This window comes from Gossypium hirsutum, unplaced genomic scaffold (assembly GCF_007990345.1).
Source record: "Gossypium hirsutum isolate 1008001.06 unplaced genomic scaffold, Gossypium_hirsutum_v2.1 scaffold_1204, whole genome shotgun sequence".
Taxonomy (NCBI): Eukaryota; Viridiplantae; Streptophyta; class Magnoliopsida; order Malvales; family Malvaceae; genus Gossypium; species Gossypium hirsutum.
Window position 1 is genome coordinate 498 of NW_024403495.1, and position 10,763 is coordinate 11,260.

The 10,763-nt window shown below is 34.3% G+C and overlaps 1 protein-coding gene across 17 annotated transcripts; it reads right to left on the reverse strand.

The window, feature by feature from the left end:
* Window positions 1-1,126: 1,126 nt before the first annotated feature.
* On the reverse strand, window positions 1,127-8,904 carry LOC107939599 (uncharacterized). Of its 17 annotated transcripts, none has more exons than XR_005925164.1 (6): window positions 6,801-7,148; window positions 6,642-6,711; window positions 4,508-4,633; window positions 3,716-3,790; window positions 1,701-1,799; window positions 1,127-1,496 (listed from the first exon to the last, which is right to left on the reverse strand). XR_005925164.1 is itself a non-coding variant. In XM_041110587.1 (6 exons), exons 3-6 carry the CDS (start codon window positions 4,573-4,575, stop codon window positions 1,361-1,363), a joined length of 408 nt encoding a protein of 135 aa, XP_040966521.1. In that variant the 5' UTR covers window positions 4,576-4,633; window positions 6,642-6,711; window positions 8,753-8,904; the 3' UTR covers window positions 1,127-1,360. The 17 variants fall into 17 exon arrangements, 12 of the variants coding, with proteins under 12 accessions (XP_040966521.1, XP_040966518.1, XP_040966520.1 ...); XR_005925165.1 differs by having other exon boundaries at window positions 1,666-1,799; window positions 4,508-4,676; XM_041110587.1 differs by lacking the exon at window positions 6,801-7,148 and adding an exon at window positions 8,753-8,904 and having other exon boundaries at window positions 1,666-1,799; window positions 3,716-3,785.
* Window positions 8,905-10,763: the final 1,859 nt, after the last annotated feature.

The following is a 10,763-nucleotide window of genomic DNA, read 5'->3' on the forward strand; positions in this document are numbered from 1 at the left end:
AGGAATATTAGCATTTCTCAACAACTATGCCAAGCAAGTGCAAAAAATAATTCAAGATGGAGAATTGCAAAGTTGACACACCATTGGCTTAAAATGAAAAGCTCAGCGAAAAGATACTTCTACCAAGGTTGATAAAACTAATTACAGAAGGCTAATTGATTGCTTGTTATATCTGACAACTAGACCAAATATGATGTTTGTCGTCAGTCTTCTTTCCAAACAAGAAAAGAGTGTTGAGGTAATTGATTTTGGTGTTTTATTCCACAACTCATCTGAAGTGAAATTGTTGAGCTATATAGATAGTGATTGGACTGAATCATGTGATGGTATGAGAAGCACTTTAGGATATCTATTTATGATGGGTTCAAATATATTTACATGAAACTCAAAAAAGCAATAAAATGTGGCAAAATTAACTACAAAAGCAGAATATATTGCATTCATTGTGAATCAATAAACCCGGTTGAGAAAATTGTTGCCAAATTTGGGCTTGACTCAAAATAAGGCAACAGGGATAAATTGCAATAATCAATCAGTTGTGGCAATGGAGAAAAATCCAGTTTTCTATGGTCGAACCAAGCACATAAAGAGCAAGTACCATTTTATTCAAGAAGTTGAAGCAAAAAAGGAAATAAAGTTGGTCCTCTGCTGCTCAAAAGGTCAACTTGCAAATATTTTGACTAAGACAATTTGAAACATTGAGGAAAACTCTTGATGTTTCCATTGAAATAGCAAGGAGTGTTGAAGATATGTTATTTTTAATGTTTAAAATATTGTTAATATTATTTTATTTTAACTAGATTTGTTATTATCTTCTAGTGATCAATCATAATCATTGTGAGAGATTTTAGATAAAGATGATGACTAGGGTTTAGATAAGGATTATGTTTTGAATAAGAAAGGTTATATGGACACACATGATTGGTGTTCAAGATATAATTTAGATAAGGTTTTCTACTATTTGTGTAACACAACCAAGTTTGTTCTACACTTCTTTCTTCCTTTTGAGAGTTTGTTTCTTGTATCCCTTCCAACAGCATCTTATTTTTCTGACATATTTACAAGAAATGAGCATAGTTTCGATATCCCCATCCACCATAATATAACTTGTAAAAGCTATGGGGAGTAAAGAAAGGGGCAAGTTCAATTGCAAATCTATCAACTAGCAGTCTTCAAGATGTGGCTCCCACTCAAGAAAAATATATCTAAAATATATTAGCAAAAAAGGCAGGAATAGCAATACCAGACAATGGGGCTATTCTAACAGACAGTAATTGGAAAGAGCTTGGTAATAGCCACACATAGCAGTTGGAGAACATGCCCACAGTTCTGAAGAGAGAACTACGAACCACAGTCCACTCTAGGATTGAAATATTGGAATCGGTGAATCCTGTGAACCTTTCCGAAAAGCATTCTTCTCAACTTCAACCAAAATTGCAGTGCCCGCCCATCCTTTGAAAGTTTCTTTTTCTTTTTCCTTCTTTGCGCTTGAGAACCTTTAAGTAGGCAAAAGATTAAGAAAAAAATGTATCAGTTCCCCATATATATTTCAGCCAAATAGTAGGAATAAAAACGAAGGATAGAATTTTGACAGAAACTAATTCAACAATTCCTTTCAAAAATTCCATCATGAATCTCTCAACCCTTTTTAATGCAAGTCCTTACCTGACAAAATGCTTAAAATGATTAGTTCCACCTACCGTTTCTCTGTGAATATCTCGACCAATAAAATAATGACTAGTGTGTACTGGCTTTTCTCTGGAAGCATGTACATAAACAGAGAATCTATCCTCATGGCCCTGCAGGAAAATGTTAATTAATGTTATTTGAAATTGGTAGAAAAGAAAGGAGTTATAATACCGACTTCGACAGGTTCAGAAATCGCACTTGATATCAAAGACAGAAATTAAAAAAGATAAAAGAGTGAATTAAAACTTTCAATCAAGCAAGCATATAAGTTATTGAAGTTGGTATCCGGCCCCCAGCAAAAGCATATATTGATATGTTCAAATTTTGCTTAATTTGTTGCCTTTGGAAACTTTAAAAAGGAAAGAAAGAAATCCCAGGCTAGCGAGCAATTAGAGTAGCTTGGAAAGCCTGGAAATAAATCTTGAAACTGTGCACGCATTAGGCACAAGAATTTAGGGACTTCTTTCGCACTTGCAAACCTGATACCAAATTTAGAGCCCATATTTCAATAGGGATAGATCAGTGCGGTTAATTATGTCACTCCAAGAAGTTGGTTTTTAGTTTTTTTTTTTTTTTTTTGGTGGGGTCACTCAACAGATAATGACATTAAAAAAGCTCACCGCTACTTTGGTACTTAATCTAAATGCTGAATGCTAAACGCGAAGGAGTTGAACACACAAATCAAAGTCTATAAAAACTGCAAGTCAAATAATAAAAACAACAAAACCATGCAACGGAAACTCCTAGAATGAAATAGAAGAATTCTATTGGCAATACTTGCAAAGAAGTTGCATAATTGATGCAAAGCCAAGACAAAAATAATACTGATCAAGGAACAAATTCTTACACAAAAAAACTTATCCCAAAGTGGCTCAAAATGTAGAGTCCCTGGAGGCAAAAACAGGAAAGCAATTTTTGGATTCTTAGATTGGATGGGAGGTGTGTTGAGGATTTCCCTAAATACAACATGAGATCTTGTCTCTTCATCACTTAACTCCCTGGCAGTAAATATTGATGGCTCGTTGAACAAAGTCCAATCTCTAGAAGAAAAGATATAGCAGGCTGCCGATGTTGTTGGAGGGTAGAGAAAGGCAGTAATCAAGAATATGATCACAAAAGTTACCAATACAATAATCCAAACTGGCCTCTTTTGTGATCATATTCTTGACTACTGCGGTTGATGCGGGTGTGCGTAGAAGAAAGAATGAGAAATCATTTCCAAAAGCATTGAAGAAAAGGAAGAAGGAAGAGTACCTGCAACTGCAACTAATGAAATACAGGAGATGGATTGGAGTGGAGATGATCATGCACAGCACAAACTAAGGGCAGAGAAGATACAAGGCCAAGTGATGAGATCTGATCCCACAAACATTTCCACCAACAAATAGCAATAGCAATAGCAAACTACGTAACGTAAGTCGAGTCTAAAGAATTTTCTTCTCTTTTTTAATAATTAATTAATTAATAGTTATAAGAACCTAAATACCCATTAAAGTAAACCACATACCTATTTTTATCTCCAGGTAAATAATAAAAAACTCAGTTTTGGGGCTTTACGAACTTCCCCTATTTTGCCGCCCCCACTCTTCGCTCTTTAATACACTTATATCAAACCATACTTGCAATATTCAAAACTCCTCAGCATGGCCTAAACTTAGCACCCGGTAAGGGGCAAGATTAGAAATTTTCAAAATCCAAAATTTTTATCACTTGGCCTTGTATCTTCTCTTCCCTTAGTTAAGCAAACATGTATGATATCAATATAGTATATATTTACACAATAATTTAGTTGATACAATTTTGGCCTCAAATAAGATTTAGATTTCTTCATATTACTTAAAAGAGTTAATGTTTTAGATAATTTTTAATTTTGAAAGATAACATTGTTGTTATTATTTATACTATAATATCCATGATTATATAAAGTATATATCAATTCAATTGCAAAAGAATTTGAAAATAGATTTTTAATAAAATATTATAAATAAAAAAATATGGTTTCATTGCCCAATCAATTGGTTCATACCAATTCTCGAGTCAACTGATTTAATGCTTTTCTTTTAATCGGCACCTTGATTGGCTCCCGATCCGACCGGCTGATCTAGTCAAGTTGAAACAACAGTATTCAAAATCTTCTTAAAAATTAAATTAATATTTTTAAAGCTTAGATTTAGTTGAAATTCAAATCTAAAGTATCCAAACAATGAATTTAGAATAATTCAAAATCTAGAAATTTCAAAAATTTTAATTCCCAAACAAAAAATTTAAAAATAATGAATTCATAAATCATAAATCATAAATTTAAAATTTTGAAATTTGAAATCAAAAAAACCAGAAACGCCAGAGAAAACTTAATGATTACAACTCAATTTCCTTCTGATTTTTCTGTTTTGGGTTACATGCAATGCGACTAGAGCCTATTCACTTAAAAGATTACAACTCAATTTCCTTTCATGTAAGGCTAGGTAACACAAATGAATATAATTCTATCCAGTTTACTTGAAAGACGGAACAAAAGAGATGAAAACCAAAAACGCTAAGAAAAATCCACTGAAATACAAGTAAAAAAGCATGGAACAGGCGATAAACTACCAAAAAATCGAATAGGAGAAGTGTTTCATAAAGTTGAACACCAAAAACTATAACAAAAACACACTAAAAAATAAAAAGAAAGAAACATAGATCTGAAAACTAAAACAGAGATGAAAACTAGTTCTGAAGATGAAAACCACAATACCCACAGAAATAAAAGAAAATAAGCATATCTGAAACAAAAAAATACGTGAAAAAGAAAGGATAGTTGAAGTGAAAATCATACCTGAAATCACTATCCGATGTAGGAGGAGATTTCAATATCACAAAAAACAAGAAACGGCAGAGAGCCATTACGGTCTGTTCCAATTCGGCCTATCTCCAAACAGGCCTATTCAAGGATAGGAATTTCCTGAAACGGAAATCACATGACAGACAGCCATTTTGAAGATGTTCTGAAATGAGAAAAAACATATTTAGGTGCGCACTAAAAATAACAGATGGAAACAGTTTTGCTCTAAAATATTTTACTAATCTTTTTAAAATTAAATCCTATCACAAGAAAACCGAAAGTAAAAACAATGCGAACCCTTTCCAAAACAACCCAACACAAAATACTAAAAAATAAAAGAAAAACCAAATCCGAGGCCCAAGCCCACAAATGGATCTCTAACCACCATACAAAAAAAACACACACACAAGACTGCACTTAACAAAATTAAACCGAACCAAACCATACCCAACTTACCCAAACAGAATCAAAACGAACCACAACACTATCCCACAACCCAAAACAGAGGTCAACTAGCCCAAGCAGAATGGCAAATAGGGTCAGACTGCCTCCCATCATTCCATAACGAAACCATGCAAATCCATGAAAATATTATAGAAAGAAGCATAGATTGAAATGAAAAGAAAGAGACAAATACATATCATCCTGAACATTATCGATGAATAGGGATTTCAAAAATCAAAAAACAGAAACGGCAAACAAAACTGGATTTCTCACGAAAAGCCTCTCCTAGTGTACCATCTTTGTGTATGAAGAAAGAAAGACAAGCAAGAAGGCTAGAAATGAACAAGAGAAGTAGCCAAGCAGAATGCAATAGGTCAGACTGCTCCATCATTCCATAACGAAAACCATGCAAAATCACTGAAAATATAGTAGAAAAACATAGATTCAAATGAAAGAAAGACAATACAATTCATCCCTGAATCATTACCGATGAATAGGGATCAAAATCAAAAACAGAAACGGCAAACAAAACTTGGGATTTCTCTCACGAAAAGCCTCTTCCTAGTGTACCATCTTTGTGTGTATGAAGAAAGAAAGGACAAGCAAGAAGGCTGGGAGAAAGTGAACAGGAGAGAAGGAAAATATTTGAAAACAAGGGAAAAAACAGTAGTTGATAAAGGAGAAAGGAACGTTAGAAATAAGGGAAAAACAGGAGAGAATAAAGGAATAAGGAACGTGATCCATAGTTTCAACTACTGAAAGAAATAGATTTTCGCTAAAGCTGAAAATCAAAATCTCTGACAAAAGTACACAGGAAAGAAACAAAAAGAATAAACAGAACGAGATCAATAGATTTGTAACAAAACCAAAATCAAAAACCGTGACAAAGACACTCTGAAAATAGAAGTTAAAAGAAGCATATATCTGAAACTAAAACAGGATTAACAATAAAATAGCCATGGACGAATGGAAAGACAGGAGACCAGAGACCGAAAGAAAACATCCATTTTCTAAAAAGAAAGTGGAGATGAATGAGACGGAATGAGCCAATGTTTTCAAAAATTCGAATACCATAAGCGTTTTCAACTTCTATTTATTATAGATTTTGCACCTGCAAAAGCGATAGAAAGGAATCATGAATGTGTACTTCTTGCTGCTACAGGGCAAAAAAGATAAAAATTAAGACTTTGTGGACAGGAAGAGTAATACATATTCCAAGGACAGATCTATCTCATTCAAGGATTTACAAGCATATACCTCAGACCGATCGTTTAAACTAATTATTGTAGAGTTTCCCAGGGAATTATTTAATTAAAGTCATTCATGTGTGCCTATTTCCTGATGGTTGGCTTAACAATTGGGATACTGGTTTCACAGTACTTAAAATCCAGCCAATCAGAGATTTTTCTTTTGCAGGACATCAGACTAGAAAGCAGTTTTTTATACACGAGACCAGTAGGCTATCTGGACAGAAATATTAGAAAGAAAGCCAGCCGAAAAAGTTTAAAGCATTATCTTAAGTGAGATAAAAGGGAGAGGAAAAATAGACTTTACTTTGGTCAGACCAAAGACTGCAAACCTGAACCAACAACACCCCAAACCCACACAGCTAAACACACCACACTCCAAACCAGAGATGAAAAAAGCAAAAAGCAAAAAGACAAATGTTGAAGCAGATTCATACCTGAAATCAGTCTCCCATGAAGCAGGGGTTAAAAAAATCGGAACAAAGAAACGGCAGAGAAATGAACCCACTGAAATAGAAGTAAAAAAAACATTGATTGGAAAACAAAATAGAAATCAAAAGGCAAAGACAGACAAAGTCAAAGTTAAGGATTCATACCCCAAAATCAGTCCCCGATGAAGCAGTCGGTTTCAAAACCACAAAAAACAGTGTAGGGTGTGTTTTTTTTTTTTGGCCTTTTGTTACCCAAAGCTAAAAAAATGAGAGGAAAGAAATTGAAAAGTGACCGAGAGAGAGAACCGGTAAAGAAATGGGAAGAGATTTGGATTGAAGAGATATATTTGAGGATTGTTATGAAAACAGAATAAATGAGGAAGAAAAAGAAAACAAAAGAGGGAGACCAAGAGACAGAGAGAGAAAGAAACGGATAATAAATGTGCATAGATTGAAGAGATATTTAATAAACGGCTAATAAATCAGTTTTGGGCCATTTTAACGGTCACTTAGTATTTTATTTGATTCCCTCTTTAAGATATTAAAAACATTTAAGTCACCTGTTTGACTTCGGGGAAATGCAGGATGAACAGAATTTGCCAACTCACACCGAACCGGGGTACTAAAAAAACCCGAACCGGGGTCCTAAAAAACCGGAACCGGGATATCAGAAGAATGGATATCCCTGGGTAATACTGAACCGGATATCCCTAGAATGGGATATCCCCGGCCGGAATAAGCATGACAGGTAGACCGGTTCAGACAGGAAAAAAAAGCTGAACCGGCCACTAAATCACTTAAACCGGGGCCAAAATCTCTAAACCGGAATAAGAACTGGTAGGATATCCTTGCAATACCTTATTCCGAGACGGAATATGACAGGGATAAAACTGGAATAGAATAAGACACAGAATTAACTACAGCAGAACACTTAAAAATCTGACAGGACAGAAAATTCTTAACGACAAAACGGAAAAATCCAAAGCATAGTTTTCAAATAACATAAAAGCAGGTTAGGATAACGAATTAATATATATATAAATTAGATTGGTGTCAACGGTAACATTTATGGTGATTAAGATGTCAACGGTAACATTTATTGTGATTAAAACATTCTTTAAATCAATAAAATTGTTTTTGGGAAATTAACAGATACAGAAGGCAATTCGAAGCTTCTATCAAGGGATCAACTAAAATTTGTTCAATATTACAGTAAGAGTACAAAATTTTCGAAATAAAGAACATTGAACTCTCCTGTTTGGCTTCCGGGAAAATGCAGGATGAACAAAATTTGCCAACTCAAAGGTGGATTTCAAAACCACAAAAAACAGTGTAGGGTGTGTGTTTTTTTTTTTGGCCTTTTGTTACCCAAAGCTAAAAAAATGAGAGGAAAGAAATTGAAAAGTGACCGAGAGAGAGAACCCGTAAAGAAATGGGAAGAGATTTGGATTGAAGAGATATATTTGAGGATTTGTTATGAAAACAGAATAAATGAGGAAGAAAAAGAAAACAAAAGAGGGAGACCAAGAGACAGCGAGAGAAAGAAACGGATAATAAATGTGCATAGATTGAAGAGATATTTAATAAACAGCTAATAAATCAGTTTTGGGCCATTTTAACGGTCACTTAAATGTTTTTTAATTTTGATTCCCCCTTTAAGATATTAAAAACATTTAAGTCTCCTGTTTGACTTCCGGGAAAATGCAGGATGAACAGAATTTGCCAACTCACAGGTGAATCAGAAATTTCCCTCGATTTTCCTCGATCAGAAACCAAACAGAATAAAACAGATGAAGAAAAACAAGATTTTTTTTAAAGAATCAAAATTTATACCATAAAGAAAGGCTAGCACTACCTCGACTCACTCATTCGGAAAAAGCTACCGCTGATCATGAATTCAAACCTTTTCTTTTCCTTTTTCGAGAGAGAGAAAGAAGCTAATGACAATGGATCTTGATTTAACGGAGAGAAACTTTGGGTTTTATTTATAACATAACAATATTATAATATTTTATTTTATTTTCATCGGTAAATAAAAATATTTAGAGGGTAGAGAAATGTAGATCCCTTTTCATGAATGTCAAGACAATGAGAGAACAGTGAAGGATATAACAAACCTGGTTGGCGTAACAGATACCCATGTTTGCCCAAGCACGCACATAGTTTGGCTTCAAATCTAGTGCCTAAAGATCCAGACATAGACCAAAAGACTAAATTCAATAGTGCTGAAAATATGGCCACCACAGGTAAAGGGAAGTTTATCATCAAATAATTTAAATGGACAATCTCAGTAACAGAGGCTAAACAAATCAACTGCATATGCAATATCTGAAAGCATTAAAAAGGGCATTTTGAAAGAGATGATCAAGGGTACATGTAAATTGAGGAAGTGCATAATCAAATCATCTAAATTAACAAATAGCTTCAACAAATCAAATAACTAATTACATGGAGCACATTCCCCTCTTTATTGATGCTTGCACAAGCAAAAGTTTATCATTGGGCAATAATCAGCATATTGTCTATGCATAATAACATAATTAATTTAAATATTCTGTTATTGTTTTTAAGCTGCAAAAAAGTTCAGAAAATGAATGGAGAAGCAAGCATACAATATTTGGTCAACAACTTTTTTCTCTTGCGAATCAGATAGTGAACTCAAAACTTTCCCTTCAATGAGATTAGGCTCCAAAGTGTCCACATCTGACGGTAGTATCCCACGTACTCTAAAGCATTGCCTTCACTGTTTAAGATTGTCACGTACCACCTATGGCACACAGATGGAAAACAAAAGTCTCTATTGATCGTATACGACAAATATTCAACTCCAACAACATAGACCACAAAGAGACCAATTGTTCCAGTGTGAGCAAATTGAAAAGAAAGCAAAACAAAGCAGAATACCGCAAGCAAAAATCATCTCAAGCATCATTAAAAATTAGGACACATGAACCTTTCAAATGAGACCGAACTACCTTCCTGCTACAGCACTCTTTCAGCAAAGTTCTTGCAATACTAAAATGCAAAAGCAATAACTCAATTAAGTTTATGAACCCTCAAAAACAGTCCAGTTTAGAAATCAGATCAGGGCTTAGGCAAATTAGATTTTAATGCTAAATAAGCAAAGATCCAAAAATAGAGAGCGAAATGCTTATCTACAAGGCACCAAAAGAGCAAATCCCTTCTAAAAATGAACTAAACCGACTAATGCCCTATAGAAAATAGCTTATCAAAAAGTGCAAAATGAGACGCATAAAGCAAATAATAAGAAACAGATGTACTCGCAACAACAAAATACACACAAACACAAAGGTCATATGCATTGGAGCCTTGGTAGTGGTAAATAAAATCATAAATTCATAAAATTCAGGCAAAATATGGAGATAACATAATTGGAGGATATCCATTCATCAATTTTATTAGCATAACACACAATTTTATTACCATAACAAATTGTAAAAAGAAAAAAATCAAAGTCATTCACATTATAGAGCCCCAAACCCGAGCCAGATTCACTGTGTCATGGGGTTGGGGTTTCCATGTGTAGTCAGGAAAACCATCTACCATGATCTCACAGATATTTCAATCTCCTTTATCGACATGGTTGCTTGGACTCAAGGCAGAAAGTAGCAATGAAGGCTAGTTCCTTTTTTGATTCAGCCAGTAAGACTTTTGACAGTCCCTCGTATCATGTAATCTTGAAAGATCAACGAGTTTTCCCACATTGATGAAAACAATTACACCCGGCCAAGGTGCTGCCAGACATAACTTGAGCTGTATTTAGCATCTCATGAGACTGATTCTGCTGTTTTCCACTCTCTGGAACATTGATTCTGTAGCTCCAGCATGGTGAAGTTAGTTAGTCACTAATAATTGGTATATAATACTTGTATGTAAGCATCACAGCTAGGTCAGCATTCATCATTCAAATCAGGACAAATAAGTATTAATGGTCCATGTTACAAATGATCGGGTGGGACATCAGATTCAGCATGGGAAGGGAGGGAGGGGGGTTAGATCCCAAAATCTATAAAATTACAAGTTAATTCATGGTGAAATTATAGTTTGACCCTCAAAATAATGAAGATTTAATCATTCTAAAAAATAAATAAACTAAATATTTTAGCT

Coding starts and splice junctions, on each gene's coding strand:
- LOC107939599 (XM_041110587.1), bottom strand. CDS start 4,575: ATGGCTCTCTGCCGTTTCTTGTTTTTTGTGATATTGAAATCTCCTCCT. Junction 3,786..4,507: donor ACATCGGATAGTGATTTCAG/GTATGATTTTCA, acceptor TGACTAGATCAG/CCGGTCGGATCGGGAGCCAA. Junction 1,800..3,715: donor ATCAGTTGACTCGAGAATTG/GTATGAACCAAT, acceptor ATTTTCCTGCAG/GGCCATGAGGATAGATTCTC.